We start from the raw sequence: 26,742 nt of genomic DNA on the forward strand, positions 1-26,742 counted from the left end.
ATTATTAACTGAAAAACTACAAAAAAAGTGAAACACTTTATAGTTTAGGGTGTGAACAAAATTGATTGCCAGGTTAAACTATCAAAAACTTGCAATAAGTTTGTGAAATGCTATCCTGCTGAAGTGGAACAAGAGAAATATTTGAGTAGTTTTGATCAAAAACGTGTAAAAGGTGTATTAAAACATTCCATGAGACTTCAAGTTTGTAGAAATGAACTCGTGTGATAAAGAGAGTAAATTTCTCTAATATTCAATTCAAGTACAACAAGGCGGCTCGGTAATGCGCGTTCGCACATAAAGTACCCCGCTCATCCCCATTTTTGGCATAAATATCTATCTACCAAATAAGAAACAGACAGAAAACCCCCAAAAATTCAAGTATTTTTTTAAAAAAATTTTATGATTGTCTCAAATCTAGAAGCCATTGTTTATTTAATAACCAAATTTTTTAAAAGTCAAAACGACCATAATCTTCCGGGTTAAGATACGAGATACAATAAATGGGAACTGCTCAGGAAGCCAATTGGCCTATCAACAATGAGTTTTGATTTGAGTTACCCTTTTACTAATTAACATAGAAAGGATCGAAGTTTTTTTTAAAAAAAGACCAATTGATTACAATCCGAAATATTTTTGGATTGTAACAGTACAAGATTGGACCAAAACCAGCCTTGCTATTGCTGTTCGTCCATTAAGAACACTCAATTGTTTCAAATGTTATAGATCTAGATAATTTGTTATTTAAAACATCAATAATAAATGCTGCGTTTTTGATAATCATAGAGTAGAGTTAGCAAAAAACTGTAAAATTTTATTTCAGGGATACTTTTAATGGAAATGAAAGTAGGACTGGATCCCACTGTAGTTTACAAAAAATATGTCAGTTGTTTTTGGGTGAATTTTCCGACAAACTTCATCAAATGGTCTAAAGAAGCTTATTTTGCGCAATTGTTGATGAAATTTTTAGCCAAAATTTTAGCCGAAAAAAATTAAATCAGAATAGTCATTAATTTTTTTGTCTTTAAAATGTTCAACAGTACAATTGTAAACAATTTTTACATATTTCAGCAAAAATGACAAATTTTTTAGGCAAAAACTCAATTGAATAAAAACACAAAATTTGAAAACCCAAATCGGTCTAATATTCACAAAAATTTAAACCGCAATAATTCGCTCCAGAAGTTCAAAAAATGAAAACACATTTTTTCAAATCCCTATTTTACGCTGGACGGGCTTTTTAAGGATACCACTCGCTAATCTCTACGATAAATACATCGATAGGTCAAAATTGACTGAACAAACAAAAACCCATTTGAGTATATAGATCCTCCACCCTCAAGAGGGGTCGGAACAATAACGGGATGATCATTATCTATTCCTGGAACACGATCATTAATTTGTGATCCTCTAGTTTCAATGTGTATTTGCACATAATGTTCCGATCCCGCTCAAACCGGCGTTTTTGTTTTAATTGTCTACAAAATGATGAAATGGTTTTCAAAAATTCATATATTGTTCAGAAGTAATTTTTTGGAACAAAAAATAGTTCTAACAATCTGATTATAAACTTTTCTAAAAAATAGCTTCAAGCTCAATCCACTATACAATATAAATGATAATCGTTAGAGGGCCGGTCATACTTGGCAGGAAACAGAGTAAAAGACAAGACAAAATCGACCAAATCAACAAGCATTACCAACGACCAAAACTCAATGAATATCTATTTGAAAATTGTTTAATAAAAAACGCAGCATAGCATCAAATAGACATTGAACTAAACGTAGATTTTACCAGATAAGATGTGAGACCCGTCTTTTTTGGAATAATTAACTATTAGACAAAAACCAAAAGGTCAAATTTAAGAAAGATGCTTATACGTTTTGAAAACAATTGGAATCAAATTCACGAACATTAATGAAATCATTCCTTGGCTAACAAATGAAATCATTCCTTGCCTTCATTCATATGTTCAAACAAAATCCTTCAGTTCCTTCGTTATACGGAATGTCATACAAAAAGAACAGATACACGCAAATATCACAAATTCAGTTCAGTTTTGGCAAGGAAACGGTCTCAATGCCTAAATTTCATTATCTATTCACTGAAAATACTGAAAATAATCAGTGGCTCCTTATTTCAACGCCTTAAATTTGGTATAACACTTGTCATTAATGGGCAATAATGTGATATTGGGACAAGGTAACGAAAAAGGAACTTAAAATATGGAATATGTTAAAAAAATAAAAAAAAAATTAAAAAAACTAGTAGCATCAACGCCAAAAAACTATAATCTGATGGATAAAACAACAACTAAAGCTACTTCAAGATTCAATTAAATGATAATCCAAATTCTTCTTGCAGAGACTATAATAATTGGTGACAGAAATAATATTATAAATGACAAATATTCCAAAAATTGTAGCTTTCTCAAATTAAGTTTTTAAACAAGCATTAATCATAACAAGCAAAAACACTCGGATGAAAATCGTATTTAGTTCAACTTTTGGCCACTTGGGAAGCCAACTGGACGTGTTAACAATGAAATTAAACGGAAAAATAACCAACTACAAAAAACAACGAAAACAAGCAGAACAAAAGATTACTCCCTAAGACTTCTTTGGAAATAATTTTCGACCTGTCAATAACTGAGCTTTGATTTGAAATCATTCTGTTCTGCAACTAACAAAAAAACAAATGAGGCAACAATACTTTCTAATTTACAGAGCCCCATTACAATCCGAGTCTTTATATTCTAAAGGTATACAACTATACTAAAACTGGTCTTGCTATTGCTCATTGTCTATTCATACAAAAAGATCCAAGTGTTCGCGAAAAAGCTAATTTGACCAAAATTTCAGGAGATAAAAAATAAATGATGAATTTTGGATAAATTTAATTAGCGAAAAACCATTGTGTATCAATTGAAAGCATTACATATTTTCTTTAATTGCTCCACAGTTTATACACTATTAATTAGACTAGTCATAAGAACATAAAAAAACATCAATAGCTTCCAAAAGTGAAGAATTCATTGCAATTTTACAAAAACAAATAGTCGGAGCCAGAAAAACCATGAGGTTTGCTCAAAAATCTTAATATAGAGAAAATATTTGCTCATTGGACCTTCGTCAAACATAAATGGGACCACTTTCTGGTTGAATTTTTGAAAAAAAAACAGACTTGCCTGTAATTGGTATGAAAACTGGCAAAAATTGTTTTATAAAGGACAGACCCAAAAATTACTCCAAGTCATTTTTTATCGAAAAAGTCAACAATGAGACGAAAATGGGCATTTATATCAAAGACCGGCTGTTGAAAAACGCAATTCTTCTAAATGTTAGTTGAAGATCTTCTGCTAAGGAACTGGAGGTAAAAATAGCCCCAATCTGAATGCACGAAAATTGTGACAGCAGTTTTTATGTCTTTAATACCTGTCAAGTTGTACAAAGTAGGCCAAATAAGTATATTTGATGACAATTTTTATGAAAAAAAAAGAAAGCGTTGAATTTTCAGAAATTTAGAAAAAACAATTGGTTAAAACAAATCCACAATTCTTTTATATCTTTAAACGTAAAACCAATGAGACAACACTTTCAAAATTTTCGAAAAAAACAGCAGAAGTTGGTTATTATAATCTGAAATTCTGCACTTGGCAAGGTTGTTAATGAAACCAGTCAAAACTTTGTGCGATGAATATATCGATCGGCGAAAATTGGCTGAATAAAAAACTGAATTGAGCATATACCTCTTCCCTCACTAAAGTGCGTCGGAACAATAATTGCTTTCGTTTATCGTTGAAACAATAACTGAAATTTTCCTAAAATTCTGAATGAAAAAATCAAGATTTTACAAGACTTAACTAGGATTTTAATGTGTCGTTCCATTGGGTTCAAAAATTTTCCAACTTTAAAAGTTCTCCAACTTCAAAAAGGCTCCGATTCAACCTAAGAAACCTCATGGGTTGGTTAAAGAAAAGTTTTTTGATCAAATTCTTGAGCTGATTATTTGGAATTGATAGGTATTTGTTTAGACGAGAGAGGAGTTATGCTACTCAATTTTTGAGCAATTTTTTTAGGTCTATTTTTAATAGAGAAGATTTTGAACAAAATTACAATTTCAATATAAAAATGTACCCGGTTTTTGTCTGCGCATCAGTGATCATGGCAATGAAAGCAATTCTTTTTCATGTGAAAAAATACGAACATAGAAAAAAAATTTATGAAAGAGCGAATGCTTATGTTATGATTCTTACAAATCATCGCTATCTTGCGAGCCACCTCAAAAAATGTACACCTATAGTGTAAGATTCTTTCGCATCGATGCTTATCATGTAAGACCGTGCATCAATCTCGCCAGAATCTTGTTACGTTGTTCATTTTGGTACATGATTCTTTCGAGATTTTTACCAGATCTTACTAGATAGGCTTGTAACACGGACTCTACCGATCCAGGAGAGTACATAACAGAAACTTAGAAGGAAGAAACAGTTATCTGGATGTAGTCTCACCTGGCATAAGATTGCGAACTTGTTCACTTCGAATCCAAACATAGTATTACCCAATTCGTAGATACTATAACCCTGATCAAACAGGGCTATCAGGATATCGACAGTGGACAAAATGATCATCAAGAATCCAGGTGTTCGGTGAAGCTTGGGAGTCCGGAATATAACCAAAAGGACAATTGAGCTGCTGACAATGACGAGAATCCAGATTGGAATTAGAAATGAGATCTCTGCTATGTTAAGCCATAAAGGTGAGTTCTCGAATGGACTGCTGCCAATTTCGGTCTCGTTTGTATCGTTGATAACATTAACCGTCATTTTGAAATATAAATTGATGCTCGAATAAAAACTAATTGGACGAAAATTACTATAATTAAAGTATAATAAAATAATGATGTTCTATCTTATAAAATGTACCGTTGATCGCCATTTTATATAACTTTATTTTTATCAATGTCTTTTTTCCGTAGAAGCAAGTAATGGAATTTACGCCAATTTAGAGTGGACTTTTGGGTCGAAAATGTGAATTCTAGGTAAAAGTGAACAAATGATGAAGTTTTTGACTATTTTCAGATCTACCCAAGATACGGTTATGTGGCGCTACGTGAAGTTCCAACTTTCAGGTCAAGTATAACAACTGAATAAGACTTTAACGCTGTTACAAAAAAGCTTAAGTCGTACAATCACGGAAATCTGTATTTGGGAAGTGGCGCAATAAAAAGCGACCCCAATAATCGGATAGAAGTCAAAATAATGATCAAATTTATCTATCCTCAGTTGGGTTTGAACAACTGATATTCAGCTGAGGAGACCGCGTTTTGCCCACTAAATGCGCAGTAAAGTGTGAACAAAGTATTGATCACTCATTTTAAATACGTCACTACCGGTCTTTTGACAGGTCAAAATACATTGAAATCAATACATTATTTATCAATGAAGAGGGTTTTTATGAAGTCACCACCGTTCACAATTTTAGCTGAATGAAGAAATAGCCAACCCATGTGAAGACGAAGTAAACGTAACTTGACTGATGGATTATCCCTAAATGTTGTTGTTCTTGTTGTTTGTTGTTGTTATTGTTGTTGTTAATGTATCTTCTGGGAGTAATTCGACGAGGAAGAAGCCAGCCTAAGCGTCAACAAAAATGTCAATCTAAACAACATCAAATCTGAATTTAGAGAAGTGAGAGGAAAAAGTGGGAAGTAAATTGACAAAACAAATAAGACGCAGCTAATTAAACTGGAGAGAAAATAGAGGTAGCAGAATATGAACCAATCAGTGGTTAGATATTAAAAATAAATCCAAAATTAGGAAAATATGTTTGCTATTGAATCGCTCGCTTTCCGCCCCTTTAAAAAACAATTCACAAGGCGCTGAAAAATTTCCTGGTATCAATAGTTAATCAAGCTGTGCTATTTTGCAAACAATTGGCGCTTTTTAGGCAAAAATTTAGCTGCGCTTTTTTCGCCACCCTTATAAAATTGACTTAATGATGGAATTTTCCAAGGAAAACGTAAAAGGGCGCATATTTTGATAACAGGATACCACAGCTAAAAGTTAAGCACATGTATAGATTGCTTTGGGAAAAGATGAAAGCCTTGCAAATTAATTGAAATATAGAAAATTCCCTTGCTAATTCCAACTTCTCATTAGCTATTCCATTAAAACCAATCCAGAAGCTTTGATCTAAAATGCGCCACTTCCTATAATAATCGATTCAACTATCCAATCTCATTTTAGTGAAACAACAAAAAAATTTTCCCCCAACCCTACTTGAAATTTACATTTGTGTTCCCATTTTTAAGCAACAGACTTTTAGGTTGTTCGATTATGCCTTTTATGGGCATCAGTGCTTGACCGTAAAATGGTACAACGATATTGTGGACTGTGAACTGAATTCTTAATTTTGGTTTCCTAATTTTGCATTTAGCTCTAAAACTGTGCCAAAATAGTGGCCGGTGGCTATTGGTAATAAGTAATAAACGTTTTAAAAGTTTGAATGCCTAAAGCTGAAATAACTGAATTAATTTCGTGGAAGAGAAATCAATCCGGATTTCAATTAAACCTCCGAGCAAAATATCTCATCATTTAACACGAAAAAAGGTTTTCACACAAAAACAGAATTTAGCAAAATGACCTTAAAAAACAAAACAAACGCTGCTCAAACTGAGGTGCTCGTTCACAGTTTTAACATAACTTGGCCAAACCAAAAAACACTTGACAGGGAACGAGATACGCCGCAGCTTTTGTCTCTTCTGATTAGGTCCGTCAAATAGACGCTATTCTAATCTGTTAAGTCCAAAAAATCAAGTCCCAACTGCAATGTAATTAGATTAATTACATTTAAAAATTAATCGATTGATGAAAAAATGGCCAAAATTGATGAAAATATTGCAAAAGCAAGATATCGTTAATGTTTTATCCCCAAAAAATGTGCACAGAAGGAAACAAAACTTGATGCACCATATCGACATGCGAGATGCTGAAAATATTAGCTTACTATTCCACGACTCCAAAAGAAATTGATAAAAGAAACTCGTGTGACCTCTTAAAAGGCGGGATTACAATTATAAGGCAGGAATTAATTCACACAATAGACTTCTCCAACCAATTCTCCAATTTCACCATTGGAATGTAATTTTGTTTTCATTTGATAGGATCTTGTTCAAATGTATATGAAATATCAATTTTGCAAGTGTTCACATGAAATTTAGCGTAACCAAAAAAAACTAATTTTTTGCAACAACTTATCAGGGTCATACCAATTGGCATAATATTGATGTTGTTGCAAAGATATAGTATTTTGGTTACGCTAAAATTCATGACATCAATTGCAAAATTGATATTTCATATATATTTTTAACAAAATCCTATTAAATAAAAAAACAGAATTGTGCTCCAAAGGTGAAATTGGAGAACTGATTGAAGAAGTCTATTTGTAGAAGTGATTCCTGCCTCATAAATTTTGAAACACAGCGGTCTGGCTGCAAATCTTTTCTGCAACTTAATTTTTACAGAAGAATCAAAAAGTTTTTTTAGGAAACTCATTTTAAGGTCGCCCAAGTTCTTACATATCTTGATAAATAACTTATTTTCTATCCGTTCTCTAATGTGAAATCTAAGAACCAGAAAGTTTTTGAAAAAATGGGAAGAATGAATCAAATTTAAGCAACAGTAGAAAAAAGTTTTTAAAGCATGGACCCAGATCATAGTAACATTGTAAATCATCGCTGAATCAGAAAAAGTGTAAATTCAGGCAAAAAGTTCCGACAAGTGTACACAAGAAAAACAGCATTGAATTTTAAAACTTTGCGAAAGCGGGACAAAATTGATTTTCAGTCTGTTCAATCTTTGATCGGAGTAATATGGACCTTTTCACCAAAAAAAAAACAGTTAACAAGCTAAGCTTGCAAGAAAACAAGAAGCAGTAATAGTTGAATTAATTTTGATTACTGAAGCTATCATGCTTCGTAATTCGATTTTTTATACACTTTTGCTTAAAGATTTTGGAGTTTAAGACATGCCCTCAGGCATGCCGTTTCATTCTCTGCAGGATTTCTTTCTCGCTGCTAGATTTTATCTCTCAATCAATCGGGCCCAAAAGTTGGATTTCATTCTTGCTGCTTGATTTCATATCTCAATCAGAACCACGACTTTCGAACACATTCTCGCTATTGGGTCTCATTCTGCATCTACACATCTCATTGAATGCAAAAATTGCTACTGGATTTCATTCTGACCGCTTGTACAGATATCTATGAATGCAGAGGGTATATGAGGAACAGTACTGATCAAAAACACTGGATGAAAAAGAGAAAGAAAAGAAAACACAAAAACTGAAAATAGTACGCTCTCCTTAAAATTTTATTTCCTTCAACCCATTGCAAAAATAAAGAACTTAGTGCTCTTCTTGTCGTGTTCTTTTTCTCAGGGTGATGATTAAAACAACCGTCTCCATCTACTTAACTAATTCGTAACCATGTGGATGTACAACAAAATAGTAGCCTCAAAAAACTTCTTAACAACAAATTGAAAAAGTTTCCAAGATAAATATCTATATATAACAATTAAATTTAACATCATTTCACAATTTGTCCGCCTTTTAGGTTAGAAAAATGTATATGACTTTTATAGTCTAATCAATGTTAAATTGAGTAAGGAACAATTTCTGATGAACCAGCCAAAAAAATAAATATCAACTACTTTCTTCATGAGTTATTGATAACAAGTTTAATCGACAGTTTGGAGAAAAGCAACGGCCTTACTGGTGAACTGTGACAGAAAAGCTTGCAGATTTGTTTATAATAAAACTATATTGTCTTTCCGACAAAAGCAACCGACCTATTTAGAAAAAAAAACAAATTGAGCAACAAGAGAATAAAGAAAATCAGTTGTTCAAATTTTTCATCAACCCCTGATAGAAAAACCTCCCAATTGTTGATATGAAATAAACCAACACCAACATGGAAATAAACCCCCACAGAAGTAAAACAACCACGGAAATGAACCCCCACGGAAGCAAACCCTAACGGAAAGAGGCCCCCATTTGACTATTAAAGAGCTGCCCATTTAGCACGTTCGGCCATGCTTTGTGGGCCATGACCATGGCTTAGTGGCCCATAGGACATCCAAACAAATTATCACAACCGAATTTCAGTTTTAAAACATGGGTTTATGTTCGTGGTTGTTTATTTCCTTTGGGTTTATTTCCTATCTCAAATTAGGTGGATTTTTTTCGGTGGGGGTTTAATTCCTACAACCTTTTTTGCACATGTCGGAAACAATGTTTCTAATTTACAGATTAGGATCAAGCCTGTGCCAAAATTCAAAACATTTCCTCTAATGATATATTTGCACACTAATAAAACTGATATAAACATTGGCGCATTGTTGCATCTTACAAGATCTTACAAGGGTCCTTCAAACTTCTTGAAAAATAATTCCTCATAATTTTGTACTAATGAGGCAAGACTTTACAAGAGGCTTACAAGAAACAGACTGAACTTAAAAGATCTGAGAGGGTAACTAGGTTCGACCCTTACAAGATTAGCCCATAACTTTAATATTAACCCATAGGTAGTCTCAGCGAATCATTAAGCTAGAAAATATATCCACATCAATGAAAGCTAGAATTGCTATATTTCAATTGAGCCTAATGGTTATTTTTGAAGGTATTTAACAACAGTACTTAATTTTTGCATTTCATGCAAATTTAATTGGCCTACGTTCGACCTTCAAAGATTATTTCCGTCTGGCATTTTAAACTTACGGCTTTAAAGTATCCTACTGTTTTCTGCATGGCTCTGCAACAAGACAAAAGCGGAGTTAATTATTCAGCACAAAAAAGCAATCAAAACATATGCAAACAATAGGGCTGGTATGCACATGTTAGGGGAACGGAGCGGATTGGTCAACTAATCGCATTACAATTCTGAGCTTAATTAACAGACGAAACGCACACTAGAATGAAATTTACGCAATTTGATTTGGTGACTAAGGACTTTTTAAGGAAAAAATTGTAGCAAATTTTGTTGTGGAGAAATTAATTATGATTCATGGATACAGACAGACTTTTAATTAAATGAACGGAAAACTGTTAAGGATAAAGCCGACAGGCGGACATTAGTTTTCTGCGTCTAGCCGTCCTCTAATATGAATAATTAACAATGGGGAAATATGGGACAAAATGGGAAAATTTGAATTGAATTTAACCAACATCATATAAAAATGTAGTAATATAATGTCTGGAGGGCTTTTTGAGGAGCAGTACTAATCATCGAGCTGATGAAACAGAGATCAAAAAGAAAGAAAAGAAGAAAAACCAACTGATAAAAACGGTAAATTTCGTAGATGCAAAAACGTGTTTCAAAAGAACTTGTGTTGGTTAATCAATTGGTCGGTTGTTCATATTGACTTTCTGTTATGACAGAGAAGTGTAGATAGAACAAAGCATGGAAAACGTTGCTGTTTCTTAGTGAACTCTTATTGAAATCTTTTGGGACAAAGCTCCTAAAGCATGTAAACAAAACGAAATCTAAATCCAGTTCAAATCGAAAACGACAAATGTCCATGTTCATGGATTGCTTTGAATCAGTTTTTATTATGGCAGTTGATAGACCGCATTTCACCTCCCCTAAAAGGGTTCGAACCGCACACCAACTGAATGTTATGCACTTCTTCTTCCACTGCGCCATCTCTCACTAACTGCTACAATTTTTGTTTTCAATATAAATCAAACTCACTCTACTTTCTGTAAAACATGCCCGGTGAATTTTTGTAAGATTTGCAAATTTTAGCGGTGAAATTACAAAATTTAGCGGTGAAATATGATGATTTTTTTGTAATTTCGCAACTTACTCTAGTGGTGAAATTACATAAATTCACCAGATAGAAAAAAGTGCCAAACAGATGTAAGATGAAGGTGTAATTTTAGGGAGGAGGCTTAAATCTAACAATTCCTCCCTTACTCCCCATTAATTCCACTACATTCTCTGCTGATCTCACCCAATTTTAACAATTTTTTTCTAAGCGGTTAATTTACGTAATTTCATCGCAATCACCGCTTATCTCACATATTCTGGACAATTTTATCAGAGCGCAGAACTTATGTAAGTTGACCGCTAAAAACAGCGGTGAAATTCTTTCACCGCCACCAGGCGTTAATGTTTCTTTTCACCGCATTCACCGCCTGATTTTTGTTATTTCAACGCATTCATTGCTTATCTTACATAATTTTGCGTTGAATGGCGGCGACACCTCGACGCGAGACGCGGGATACACAAACACACACAAGCACACTCAAACCAACCCACACACACACACACACACACGCACGCACGCACACACATATACAGAAAGACAGACATGCAAATAAATTCACTTGTGCAAAGCACCTACATACACCCAATCCTATTTAACCAACTATGAAGCTGGCTGCTGTTGATAACTAAACTTTATTTACCAAACCATAGTAAAAACCTGTAGAAATTTAACAACCCAATTGTGTAGTTTACATAGTAGATCAACGAAAGGCGAGCTTACTTTCTAAAGTTGAACACGGAGTCTCGGTAATGTGTGTTCGCATATTGTTCGGACCCCCAATTATAATTTTGACTTAATTGTCTGCCAAATCAAAAAGAGAGACATTCAAAAATATGCATGTTCTTCGAAAGTGTTTGGTTAATGAGTAATTTGTCATAGTGCAAACCGTTGAATGAATTTTTTACTGCCTCATTGGAGAGCCGATGATGCCTGCTATTAACAAAAATTTGAGACAAGACCAGCAACAAAGAAAAACAAAACATCATTGCCCGCCTTGTTCAAAATCTTTATCTGTTTTAGAACAAAAACCACTAACGAAACTCAAAATAAAAATACCAGAACCTTAATTTAAAAATCAAATTGTACTTCACCACAAAGCAGATGTGACGTGTCGTTAGTGTGACTTTGTAACAAGTCCAGAAGAACAAAAACAAAAGAGGAGAAGTCAACCACAAGCTGTCAACGAAAACTACTAGATAGAGTCTGTTGTAACTCTCTCGAAGCCATTCATTAACGAAAAAATGATTAAATAAGGCCATATTGGAGAACCAAAGGTATTTGCAATGATGCGATTAGGAGATAAATTGAAGATCAAAGTCAATAAACAAAACAACTGTTAATTACGACCAATATCAATATATATTTTTGACGCTTGATAAAAATTTCAAAACGGAAATAGATTACGCCAGACAAAATTCTAAATAGGGTCAACTGAAACAAAAACTAAAATATCAACATCGTTTTCTACAAACGCATAAGATAGAAGTCAAAATGACAACCGATAATACCAGACAAAAATCTAATTAGTATCAATTAAAACATCAATTAACATAAAGTTCTCATCAGCAAAAATTTTTATCTTTGTCTCAAGAATATGTAGGACTGGCATCAATGAGATTAATCAAAAAGTAGACAGAAAAAGAACAAAAAAAGAGCAAAATTTAAAAATACCTGTATAATTTTGAAAACAAATTGGTGTCGAAATCGTTAAAACCATTAGCTGCTCATTAAAGCCAGATTATATGATTAAAAGCTTTCATCATCTGGCTGTTGAGAATCGTCATCAATTTTGCATCTGAATTGTAAACAAAAGAAGAAAAGAACAAAATTTGGTCGAATAATAAAAAATTTTACAAATTAATCAGATCACGAAATGTTTATGAAAACAGAATGTAACGGAGCCACAACATCACTAATAAAAAAAACCTACGAAGAAGATGAAATTTTTTTCTCAACAAAGAAGATGCAAGTTGTGGTTAAATTAGAGTGGCAAATTGTCAGAAATGAAATTCAAAAAATTGTAGAAATTCAAAACTTTTATTAGTTTTTTAAAATAAATATTTTCCAAGTCTTAAAAACTCAATTTCTCAACTATATTGAATCAAAAAAACTTTTCAACTCTTCGTGGGACGCCAAAGATACCTCAAATTAGTTATCAATAAATCAAAAGACAACAAATCAACGAAGAGTACAGATAGATCTCCGTATTTCACAAAATGTTTGAAAGAAACCCATTGTTAAAGCCTTTATATCCATGAGCTATCAATTGAACAGATTATGATTATGAAAGTTTACTTGAGTTGATTTTGAACATCAGCAAGCCTTCATTTCAAATGCACTATGCACGAAAGACAACAAAATTGACCACAAAAAATGACCGGTATCAAAAATTTTCTGATTAAATTCTGAAACCCCATAGCGTAATAGCTATTAAACCATCAGCCGCTACATAAATACAAAGAAAGGATTACTGTTTGCTCCAAGAAAAGAGGAAGGCAAAGGTCATTAACAAGAATTGTCATTTATTCAGAACTCGTGTTATCAAAACAATGAAGACAATAATCAAAATTAGAATATCTAGACAGATTTGAATTTCTCTCACTAGAGAAAATTTGCAATTCCTATTTTCTGAGACTAAACAACAGGTTGAATCAGCATTGAAATAGGTGAACCTAAATAAGCAAACTTCTGAAAAAAAAATATTCAAATTTATAATAGCCATTAGAAGTCAACCATGAGCTTTATATGGAATCATGTTTAAAGTTTATGGAAGCCAACTTGATCTTTATTCGTTTATTGATACTCAGTCAAGATAATTCAAAATGGACCACAAATGCGGGCAAAACAGAAGAATTCAATTCGAATTGAAGAAAATACTTTGTTGAAGTCATAGAAATCATGAATTTATCTCCGAAAACGTAATATATGATCATGCGGTCTCATTTTGACAAAAAACAAGAGCGGTTAGTGGTTGAATCTTGATTGCAATTTTTTTAAGGGTATCATTTTTTTACCGTCAAAAACCACGAACAGACCAAAACTAGCTTTGATTTCGCGCCGCGTTCAATAATGACAGTTGATTATTCCATTTGTATTCAGAACAGATCTTTTGGCATCAAAATGTCAATATATCAAATTGAAAGATTCATTTTACATAATGATTGATTTAAAATAGCAAAAAACTGGCAACTTTCTTTCCAGAACACTCTTAAGAGAAACGGAAGTAGAAATAGCCTCACCTTGACATGATTCAAATGTCTGTCAGCAGTTTGAGGTATGAACTCCTGGCAAATTCAAAAAAAAAATTCCGAAGAAGTATTTGATGCCATTTTTGATGAAAAAAGTCTATATTCTAAAAAAAACATAAACAAATGCCATTTCAAGTTTTTAAACCTCAATTTTTCCATAGAAAATACCAAATTCAAACAGTCTTTTGCATTCCACAATCAACGCGTTACGGGCGTTTTTTGATACCAATAACAACTCTCTATTATGAAAATATCGATTGGACAAAACTGACTGAATAAAAAACCCATTATAGTATAGAGTTTTTTTTTAGTATATAGTTTTTTCTCGAAATAAAAACAATTCATTTGAAAAATCCAGCTGCCACAGATTTTTTTAAACAAATAGAAACAGTTGTGCTGATTTTCCTGCAAAAGAATTGAGATTAGTTTTTTTTAAAGATCGTTGAAAACTTTGTGCATAAAATTTTGTTGAAATATAATTTGTATAAAGATTTAAATATGATAACAAGTTTTTAAAGTAGATTGTTTGGATTTTTCACGGGTTGAGTGATGAAAAAAACCATCTCTGATTATCAGGCAACCCAGAAAATTAGATTGCTTATAAATCCACAAAATTATCCACAATTAAAAACGCATGAACAAAAGTAGCTTGCTCTATTGCATTTACAAAATCTTTAAAAAACAACTTGACAATAAAAGCTATCTAAGGACTCAACTCGGTTATTGCTATTTAATAATTTTAAAAAATTAAAAAAGGATGTCAACAAATCTGGTTTCATCAGTTGGAGTCATCAAAGAAAAGAAAATGAACTAATACATCTTCAGAATTTCTTCAGAGCGTCCTGTTTATTATTCTTTACAGTTCAACATCTCTTAGATTTAAAATCAGATTCCCATTTTAACATTGTTACAACTTTTTGAGTAAAATTTCTTTTTAGCAAAAAGACACCAGTAAACAGAAACAATAGTAAGAAAATCACTATTATTCTCGCCCCGATGATAAAAGAATTTAATAAGTCTGAGCAGGATATAAATTTTTGTATAAAATTCAAATGTTTTTACGGGAAATGTAAAGGGAAAGGTTTGTACGCGAAAGGTTGATTTTTTCCAACTTTCTTGAAACAAATTATTGAAAGTTCAATTTCAGAATAAAAGAAAAGGACGCATTTTTCAGATGAACATTTTTTTTTCAAAACCAAAAATTCTAAAATTTGTACAGATGATAAAAATATGCCAGCTCCGCTACAGCTGAATCCCTATTAGCAAAAAACAAGCCAATGATCGACATTACACTGGGAAACTTGTGTAAAAAGAAGCGCGCGTTAGTAAATGGTACACTTTTACCCAATATATTAACTGTGAATCTTAATTTGCTAGCTTTTTTTGCCTGGTTTGGTTCATTTAGCGAGGGGTATGGACCGACCATTGAGAAAACACTATTTTAAGAAATGTCATTGTGTGCTGCCCCCTTTCATGTTTGAGAAGCTCAGGAGGACTGGTTTAAAAATAAATTATGACACTCGTTTAATTCCTCTTTTTTTGTGAAGAATAACTTCCCGGGTTGACCATCATAAAAGAAACTTACCAACCATAAAATGCCATATATGGATGTTATGGAAACTTACTAAACATACAACGATCATTAAAATTTTTGATTTTGGCTGAGAAACAGTCCAAAGAGCTACATGCAGTTCCAAAACAACGTTTCTGTACATAAAATGTAAAAATTCTGTAGTTCATTTTTATGGTACCGTACTTACCATAAAACGCCATAAAAAAAATTTTTATGGACCGTTTCATGGTTTCAAATTTTCCATAAAAAATTCTGTAATATAAAATTCCCGATTTTTCGAGGTTATCTTACAAATAAAATCAAAAGACCAGTCTTAGATTCACTAAACGTCAAAAAACAAAAAATCCACTTTTATGGTACCGTACTTATCATAAAACGCCATAAAAATATGGACCGTTTTATGGTTTCAAATTTTCCATAAAAAATTCTGTATAATAAAATTCTTGATTTGTTGAGGTTATCTTCCAATTAAAATCAAAAGACCAGTCTTAGATTCACTAAACGTCAAAAAACAAAAAATCCACTTTTATGGTACCGTACTTATCATAAAACGCCATGAAAATTTTTTTATGGACCGTTTTATGGTTACAAACTGTCCCTGCATACATAGTTCTTGGATAGAGCTACAAATAATTGCTTGCAGTGTTTGTTTAGTTTCTCAAATCGGCATAATCAAATAATTATCAAGGATTAAATTTAAAGAAAAAATTGAAGTAAAAATTATATTTTTGAGGGCACGCTTATTGTTTCTGACGATTTTTGATGAACTACTCTACCAATTTGGCATGGCATAGTCGCGTTTTGTTGACTGTAAGTTTTCTTAAAGCTTGCAGTCTTCAATTGGTGTCTAAATTGGCCCGCTCAGAACAATATTAAACTGTAAATTTCAAAAATTTAAAAACAAATGATGTTTTAAATGTTTTTCTGTAATGATGTCTTTTTTCTTCTAAATTGGGTTATTGTTGCTTGCAAATTGTGTTATTTAAGCTTTTAAATAATTACAATTTGCCTTATAAGACTCTAAAATTTAAAGTCTCAATGTTTTCGTTAATGTTTGCTTTTTCTCGCTTTTTGTCTCAAAACGCAAACATACTAGCCAATCCAGTTCTGAATCTGCAAAAGAATTGGTCAGAATAAGTGTTTTGGAAGAAAAGTTGGATATGTGGTAGAAATTACAATTTGCCGTATAAGACACTAAAATTTAAAGTCTCAATGTTGTCGTCAATGTTTGCTTTTCTCGCTTTTTGTCTCAAAACGCAAACATACTAGTCAAACCAGTTCTGAATCTGCAAAAGAATTGGTCAGAATAAGTTTTTTGCTAGAAAAGTTGGATTTGTGGTGGAAATTACATTTTGCCGATTAAACGGAGACACTTTTTAGCCTTGGTTTTTTTAACCTAGTGCGTGCTCAATTCTCCAATAACTATTTTTTTAACTCCACCACTGCCGGTCCCAAGCCCGGAATGAAAAAGGAGGAGGGCAACAAAAGCAGAACATACTGGAAAAGTCTCAATGAGTCGGTTTTTAATTCGACATTGAGACGTTTCCTACAGAAGTTAGCTATATTTTATTTTTTTTAGGTCTTTTCACCAAACTTACGTATCATAAAACGGACCATATATGGTATCTTACTAACCATAAAACGGACCATGTATGGTATCTAACTAACCATAAAATGAACCATATATGGTATCTTACTAATCATAAAACGGGCCATATATGGTATCTTACTAATCATAAAACGGACCATAATTGTTACTCATAAATTACCAGATTCTCCATAAAAAGAAAAAAATTAATGGAAACTTACATATCATAAAACGAGCCATAAATGGAAACCTACGAATCATAGCAAGATCATAGAACGAAAACAATTTATGACTTTTATGGGCCATATATGGTCCGTTTTATGGTAAGTAAGTTACCATATATGGTCCGTTTTATGGTAAGTAAGTTTGGTCAACCCTGGTTCTCAGAGAATTTTAATACAAACTTTTTTAGTCAAAGAACTTCTATTCATGATAAAGTTGCCGTCCGATCACTTTCATTTATGGCAAATATCCCACTTTTCGGAACATGGAGTCAATACAATATAAAAAATAAATTTCCGAACTGGTTGTCGATTCGCGTAAATAAGTTGGACAATTTTTTAAGATAGCTAACTGCCATAATAGTTTCCTTGCGCACATTTATTGATCATAAACTTGGTTGCCATAGTAACGAAAGTATACCTGGATATCGTAGAAAGGACAATAATTATGAGGTATGCTGATTTATAATGGATATAATGGAAAAGGTCAGTTTTTCACGCTAAATATTAAAAGACGAAAAATCAGCCAGTTTTATGACGCACGTTCTATTAAAAAGGTGACACAATGAATGATGTATATGCCTTCTGCACTTTTGCCGCTTTGTATTTAAAACAAAACCGACAATATTCTTTTGTATCACACCCACGCATTGCCGTGGGTCCCTCTATTGGGAAGTTGAAAGCTCCCCAGTGATAGAAATATGATAAAATTTGGCTAGAAGATTCTTGGTAAGAAAATGTCTTCATACGCAAGAACGTACAAAATCCTTGCAATTGCTTGAAAGAATTACAGGCACTTCACCAATTATTCTATTATTGGGTGTCAAAACAGCATACCCAATGTATTAAAACACCCAAAATAAAACCAACATTTTTTCCTAATGTTGAAACTACCAGAACGATTATTTAGCATAATATATAGCTAGTGCATTTGGACATGCCTTGAGGGCCGTGACCATACTTCAGCGGTCCGTGGGACATGAAACTGTTGCAACCGAACACGTGATTACATTATCAACTTAATTATGAGAAAAGATTCTTGTAATACTGAGTGATAATATAGTGAGATAAATGAACAAGAGTATCATAGGAAAGAAATTGACTATAATGACATTGGGTATTTTGGCACATTGAGTATTCTGGCGTTGAGTACTTTGTCATGCAACCAAGTTATTGTATCATGAGGCTACATTGAAAGTATAAAGTGACAAGGAGGCTCGTTATTGTGCGTTGCACATGATGTTACGACCAGCACTCATCCACATTACTCACTTAAATGTCAACCAAATGAAGAGAAAATAAAAAAACAAACTTGAATTTTGAGAAACCGTAACACAAAATACAAAGCTATTAAGATAATGCCATGCTCATTTTTATTGCCATGCTCATTCAGATAAAACCTTAATTACACAAATTTACTTTTTTCTTACTTCAAAGCAGATGAGACTTATATTACTTATACGAGGCAATTAGTCGACAAAAAGAACAAATAATGAGGCAAAATTCAAAAATCAACCAAAATTATTTAGACAACCATTAGCTTTTAACAAAAAACTCTTGATACATTTACTAAAAATTCAAAAACAAGCCAATACGACCTGTATTTGGTCAGACAAAGCCACAGAAATGGACTAAAGATGAAGAAAAACTGAACAGGTTACAAACAATTTGATAAAAGAACAAATTATTGAAGCCATTCAAATCTTTCTGATCTTTCCTCTTATCTGAATTTTGTGTTTTTTTTTATTTCAATAATTACTTAAATTAAGTCAAGTAAAAAATACTGAAAGATGAAATAGGTTAACTTGGGCTTCATTTGAAAGTCATTGGTGTCTGTATTTACGCGAATAGAAAAGGAACACAAATAACGACCACAAAAAAATTTTTTATTAAAACGCATATTGTTCAACAAACAAAACGTCAATTACGACGTAATACCATTAGACACCCTAACAGTGGATGGGTCCTCATGATGAAGAGAAATAGTTACAAGTTCACAAATATAACAATAAGACTAGAATTTTAAAAAATGTTTGAAAAGAAATAGTATCGTAAATTTTAAGGCTATTCGCCATAAAATTACTGCATTTCGTATGTTCTTTTTTTCAACCCTCAGTTAGAAGACCACAAGTTCTCGCAGCGTTTTGCGAAAAAACAAAGAACGAGAGAACACGCAAAAAGCGCAATCTGACCAAACAATATAGAGATAAATGTATCGAAGCCTATAAAATTGAACTATTTTGTATAAATTTTTTTCAAACAACTTTTCAATAACAGTGAATGCTTCTTTGTAACACTTTGACTTCAACACAACCAACAAATATGATCAAAAGTATTAAAACCACAAAGTTTTTGGGAAAATCCGTAATATCAAAGCCATAAAACGAAATTCAATGGCTTTCAACAGAAGTAAAAAAAAACAAGTTACAATAAATTATGCCTCGATGGGAAATTAATGACTTGTATCAAATTTAAATTTTTATTAAATCGTCATAGTAAGTCGTATAACTTTGAGAACGACTACAGATACAGGCAGAAAACAAGAAAATCCGAAAAAAAGCAAGAAGGCAATGTCTAAGCCAATAAAACAGTACGTTTTTCTGTAGAAAACTCATTATGATCAATTTAACGTCGTCTCTAAGCCAATGAAAACTTTTAATAATAGAATAAAGTCATGAGATTTCAATGGGGAACCAAAATTATGAAAAATAACCAAAAATTAATCAAAAAAATGAAATGTCGCAACATCGAAGTCATAAAGACAATAGTTAGACAATAAAACCACCAAACAGATTTTTTTGGTTTTAGCAGAAAAAAAGCGACCTTGTCAAAAGTAAAACTGACTAGTAGTTTACAGAAAACAGTTTAACATCTGTTATTTTTGAAAATTTTTTTCAAGTCTCAACAGTCATTAGCTGTCCACTCAAATTACTAAATATGTTCGCTTTCGGCTCTTTAGGTAGCTTTTTGCTTTTTATGTCAAAGAGTCTGTGCCATATGACTACAAAATTATGCTAAACTCTCAAAAAGAACATCAAAACCTAAGTGAAAAATTACGAAAGCTCATAGTCGGAGCCATAAAACTATGAGCGATTCCTTGAAAACGAAATACTCGTTCATTGGGGATCTTTGATCGTAAATGAAGTTTGTCATCAACAGAAACTTGATTTGAAAATTGACCAGTCTCTAAGTGACTCAAAAAAAATGAAATAGTTATTAAAATAACAGCTCTCAAATAGAAATCGATTTTTTTATAGTGAACTTCCTTATGAGACGAAAACTAGCCATTTTCATGGCCTTTCGTCTATTAGAATCACTAAACTGTTTTATTTGTTTTATGGAATGTAATTTTAATTTAATATGTTCAGAGAAAAATCTTTATTTTGAACAAATATTACGCTAAAAGTGTACAAAATCATGCCAAACATCACGTGTTCACACATAACTTTAAACCTCGAAAAAAAGGATATTCAAAAATCGTTTTTTATTTCTGAACTCTACGCTGGACGAGGTTTTCAGTGATATCACTCTCATTTCTCTACCATGAATATATCGATCGGCCAAATTTGTCTGAACAAAAAAACTCATTTGAGTATATAGTTCCTCCCACCACAAGTGGGATCGGAACAAAAATTTGAAACGTTTGGCACGCAGAAATTGCACTACGATACATCATTTTCGAGGCTAGAAACAGCGCTAAAAATTTCAGTAAGAAACATAACAACAGAAAAACAACGATGAGTCTAGTACGCCATGAAAAAGAATGCAGAATATTTTAACGGTAGTTGTTAGCCTTTTTCTGTTAGCCCCCTTCAAAAGCGTTCCTTCAAACAATGAGTAATTTTGCAAGAGCATCAGTTTGTTTCGTTTTTTAAAAAGAAAATGCCCTCAAATGCTCGTGCCCCCCCCCCCTCTCTCTCCCTTGGTTTATGTTGGAGACAATCAGCACTTTTTGAACTCAATTTTCGGCACGAAACATATTGGTCAACATTGGTATTGTGGTCACAGATGTTCAAAAATATTCTGAAAGAACTGAAAAAGAATCAAAACAGAACAAAAAATTGAATAATTTTTAGATACTATATATACTGACTGACGTAGGCTGGAAAAGTTACAGTTCAAGTTTCTCTTGAAAACGTCAAATGCTAACACGTGTTGCGTCAAAACATATCTAGCCTATCTTTGCTTTGTTCGCTTGCTTTATGCAATATAATCCCTTTACCCAAATGGGCTATGGCTAATTAGCTAGAGGGATATAAAAAACACGTGAATTTGAAATTCTGAAGGCGGTGACTTGCAAAACTCAGATAATAGGACATTCAGTTATAGGTCGCTTTAGGTATTTGGTATTTGTTTAAATGTCAAATGTAAGGAAACATCACGTCCCCGAATTCAGTTTAGAAATTCAATCACATGTTGCTTCGTATAGTATGTACATATTAATTTCACAGATCGATTTCATCTTGCCCCCTGAGAATAACTTTTCTAAGTAAAAGTGTAGGTTAAAAAACTCAGGTGCGATTTTCCATTAATATTTGATTAACCTGCCTTCTAATAGAGCAAAAAGGTGGCGATAGTTATTAAAACTAAGGCCATGTTATAATTAATACAAATATGAAGTGTGTGTGTGTGTGTGTGTGTGTGTGTGTGTGTGTGTGTGTGTGTGTGTGTGTGTGGTGTGTGTGTGTGTGTGTGTGTGTGTGTGTGTGTGTGTGTGTGTGTGTGTATGTGCTTTTTTGTGTCGGGTTAGGGTGGAGTTTTGTTTACTTTTCTCTAAAAGGAAGTAAAAAAGTGCACTGAAGCAATAATGCTTAATTTGAACTAGTTAATATTTCCGATGCCCAATATACCCTGCTAGTTATAACTTTCTTGTCTCTCTACAAAAGTGAAACCAGACACTACCTTTGTTAATACCGTCAGAAGGAGAATAATTAAATTTTTGCGTCTTCAGCTAATTGAACTTGGGTTACACGATACAAGGGGACTGGTAAATTAGATATTCCCTACTTAACTAGATAATCTCATTCAAAAATGTCTCAAGTTTTCTAACCAAAACTCCCATAAATCAGCAATCCCTTAAACATCCCCTTCCCCTGTGCCCAACCTCCACTGCCACTCTTACGAACTCCCCCCTTCAAAGACACTTTTATATGACCCAAAACCCTATCTTGCTCAAAATCAGACACACTTTCAGCCTGTTTTTAAAAAGATTAATGAGAAATAAATTAAGGAAAAAGCGGATCCAAGTTCAGTGAGTACATTTTTAAAAGAAAATTTGAAATTGGCAAGGACATCTTTGTGTACGTTAACTGGACTCAGTTTATGGAGCCCGGGTCTAGGAAATAAACCCTCACACAAAGAAAACCCACATATTTTTAGAGAGGAAATTAACCCCAAGGAAATAAAGCCACAGAGATAACCGGAATCATTCCGTAAAAAGTAGCTCAACAAAATTTCATAAAGGAGAGTGAAGCAGGTGGTCACCCGAACCTTATTGTCAAGCCTTGTTCAACTACATCATCAATCTTAGGACAATCTAGAGAAGTTCCAGGAAATGTTGGAAAGAGAACTAGAGAAGTTACTAAAAAAAGGACGAATTGGTGGTGCCAATTTGGCGAATTCTACCAAAAACTTATCAAGAACACTGGGAAAACATTCGGCAGTCTGAATGCGAATAGATGGAAGCGGGGAACTAATGGGAAACTTACTCTTCTTAGTGCGAAATACATAATTTTGCGCATGAAAACAGTATAAACAAGCCTTCTATTGTGCCATACATGAAATATTCGCAGTTAAATTTTATAGAGGTAATGTTTAATTTATTTCATTGGAACCCTATTTTGTTGCTAGATTTATTTCACACCTTTTTTTACTCTTATAATTTTGTTAACTTCCCGCGTTGCTGAACAATTGTCTGTTCACCCGTTATTTTGACTGCACAGATTTGAATAAAATCTTAATCTCAATTTTTCCATTTAGAATAACTAACTTTATATAAATCTTGTCTTCGCTCTGCCTTTTCCTTGAAGAAAACAACAGTTCTGTAACGCCTAACTTAACAGTCAATCCCATCTCGCAAACTCCGCTTAAAAAATAGGAAGTGCTTTCGCACAGCGAAAAATAAAACAAAAATTCTCTAGCTCGAAATAGCGCAATAAGCAGACGACAAACAAACTCCCCTTGGGGAAGACGGATTCGTGCACAGGCCAACACCAGACGCCCACTTCGCTGGGGAAAAAGAGAACACAGTAGAAACTAGTGGCAAAGGAAAGTAGTGTATAAGATACACACTGCTTGGCCCAAAACCCGAAAAGGTACCCCTGCCACTAAAGCCCTTGTATAAAGAAACAGAACATGTATCTTCCGTAGAACCAGAACGCACGCAAACGGAATGCGAGAAACGCACAGCAAACGATGAATTGGCAAAACAAATGTCAGCGTACAACCGAGGAGTTCTAGTTGGAGACAAACCATGGACTCTCACGACAGAAATGTAGATCCTTTAATTTAAATCAGCATTGCGGTAGAAGGATAACGAATCTTTAAGAGCGAAACACACACACATTAGTGGACAATCACACAATAAGGGAAAATTGGAGCTTTGTGGAGGAAGCTTTTCAGCAGACCAAGTAATTTGACTTTCAATAGACACGTGTTCTTGATAACAAAAACAACGATTTGGAGGCACTGTAAATTATTTCTTTTGAAAGCGTAATGAACTGTCCAGTAATTGTGATCCAGAAAACGAAGGAGAAACACTCATAGAAAATGTTTAAATGAAATTAAATTGACCCCCGAGTTTCAAAGGAGCTTCTCAACTGAACTATGAAAAACCTCAAGGCACTCGAACTAGCAATCAATATTGAATTGTGAAGGCAAAGCAAACATCAGATTTAGACACACAACAGTAAGTTAGCTTCGACAAGCACCAAAGCTAACAATTCTAACCAAAACTTTTGCCATCCGTTTTGAGAGTCGCAAAATTTCATTCCCAAAGCAACTTCACTTACACCGCCGTCTCACGGTCAAAAAAGCTGATTTGCGTAGATCTCAACACACAAAAGAATTGTGTCGCGCGCGGAAAAAGTACAGTAATTGTGTTTTAGCCCTTCTTTTCTCTAAATCCTACAGAAAACTCAAAGTCTTTAAACAATTTGCTCAACGAAAACGGCCAAAAAACGGTGAACGAAGTTGATCAAGATAAAACAGCAGAAAAATTTGTCAATTTCGTTGAATCAGAAACACTGAAGTCAAATTCTATGATTCTCAAGATAGCACTTCAGTTGACACTATGCTGACAGTAATCAAAGAATATTAAGGCAAAATAGGGCTTCTGATTATGCCATTGACAATTGGCAAGATTTCAGTCCCGCTACTGGTCGATTCTGGAAGCAAACGCATTATACTGAACTCTTCACTTGGAACACAATATGCCTAGTCTTCAAATCAAGCACACTGTTTAACGAAATCAAGTCAACTGCAAAAATGTTCTAACGAGACAAAATAATTGGACAAATCTGAGGGTCAGTAACGATTGATGGTTGGAGCATTTAATTGTGAAAGATATTATTGAAAAACTGTTTCTTTGCATTCCAATCTCCTTCCCACTCAGGAGGTAACACCATCAACAATATTAGTTGCTAGTGTTCGGTGAAAGTGCGCGTTGCAAAACCTTTTCCCAATTTTTTGACCCGAATTGGATGCTTAAAGAGACATGTAGCCTAGTCAAAATTTCATTGAACTTTTTAACTAAAACATCAAGTGGGAAAACTAATCCCAATCAATTTACCAGATAAAGTTAACATGGAATTACAAAAATCGATCGAAAAAAACTTGAAAAGATGAAAATTTATTCGGATCAGTTTTTTACATCTCCAAAGCTGATCAATGCAAAATCAATCAGGATCAATCCAAGAAAAATTTGTTTGATTCCCAAGTTCTTAAAGAGCCGTTAAAAAAAACAGCAAATGTTGAGCATCGATACGCTGATCTATTCAAAATTTCAATACATTTGTGATCCCGTGATACAAATAGAAACCTATATCTCTACTATTAACTTGAAATACACGTACAGTAAAGTAATTTACATCCTGATACAGCAAAACGTACGCGCGTCAAATTTGATGCTTCTTATTCTGGATTAGGTGCTTCATTAGAGTAACTTACTGTAGACGATTGGAAACCACATCAAGAGTTACTTATACAGCAAAAAAACTAAAATAACTACGGATCATCGAGCTTGACTTTCAGTATTAACTTAACTTCTTTAAAACAAATGTTACAAGAGCAGTTCAACAGTCTTGGTTTATTTTCTCACACTCTATCAACTTTCTATAGATTTATTTCGAGGCGCTAAGATGGTTTTGGTTGATCATGTCTCTCGTCATCATTTAAACTATCTAAAACAGTTTCAACCTACGACAAAATATTTATAGTTTATAAAAATAGAACTGACTTTTAAAACGATTTAATCACTCGATTTAAAATCAACCACTTCCGTGAAATACTTGCACCCACACACTGTTTAGCAGATGAAACTGTTCAACAAATGACTCGTCAAGTTAGCACGTATCCAAATTCGATTAAGACTACTAATACTTTCGCAAAGCAAATATGCGTGCAAAACTGCAAAACATCTGTTGCGACGCTAAATCCTGTACATAACAACAGTTATAATTTATGTAACTCTAAACATGCATCAATGGCGTCTCAGATAAAGTAAAATCTTACTCGCATTACAATATCTTTCCAAAACAGCTGGTTGACAGCATAAAATTTAATGCACCTGCTCATGGAAAACAAAAAAATCTCGCATGTTCCGAAACTTTGAGCCAATTGATTCAAACTCAAGGCACATTTCTTGCAAATAGATTTCCTGCTGAAATGTCAGTTATGAATCATCAGATATGAGTCTGTCGAATTAAACAAAATCAAAAAGCAGTTGTCCTCATCTATGAAGAAAACCTCAACTACCTTACGGTAACGAAGCTGATTTAGATTTGAGCAAACACTGCCCGCTCAAAAACCAGCCGTAACACCCATACCTTCCTCATGTGACATTACATCTAATCAAACCACCTCTCTAACAAGTAGTCAACCAATTTATTATTCAAAAAATACAAATCGAGCTTTTAGTAAAAAGTTAATTGCCTCAATTATTGTGCGGTTCTCATGCAAATACGATATTATATTTTAACAATGAACGAAAGCCGTCTCAAAGTTTTGTTAAAATGTTAAAAGATCATGCTAAAGGATTTGAATTGTCTAACACTGTTGGTGGCTATATA

General features: G+C 33.3%; 1 protein-coding gene across 13 annotated transcripts in view; it reads right to left on the reverse strand.

Annotated features, from left to right (window-relative positions):
- LOC142336011 (uncharacterized) overlaps window positions 1-26,742 on the reverse strand; it is a 117,133-nt gene that overhangs the window by 33,240 nt on the left and 57,151 nt on the right. For 9 of the 13 annotated variants that reach the window (XM_075384471.1, XM_075384463.1, XM_075384469.1 and 6 more), the window contains exon 2: window positions 4,508-5,656. In XM_075384471.1, the coding sequence (XP_075240586.1) occupies window positions 4,508-4,822 (315 nt within the window). In that variant the 5' untranslated portion in view covers window positions 4,823-5,656. Of the gene's footprint in view, window positions 1-4,507; window positions 5,657-17,638; window positions 17,656-17,876; window positions 17,987-26,742 lie in introns of those variants that run through there. The other 4 variants (XM_075384473.1, XM_075384472.1, XM_075384465.1 and 1 more) reach the window with 3 other exon arrangements.

The sequence above is a fragment of the Convolutriloba macropyga genome, chromosome 3 (assembly GCF_964194025.1).
Source record: "Convolutriloba macropyga chromosome 3, txConMacr16.3, whole genome shotgun sequence".
In the NCBI taxonomy this organism is placed as follows: Eukaryota; Metazoa; Xenacoelomorpha; order Acoela; family Convolutidae; genus Convolutriloba; species Convolutriloba macropyga.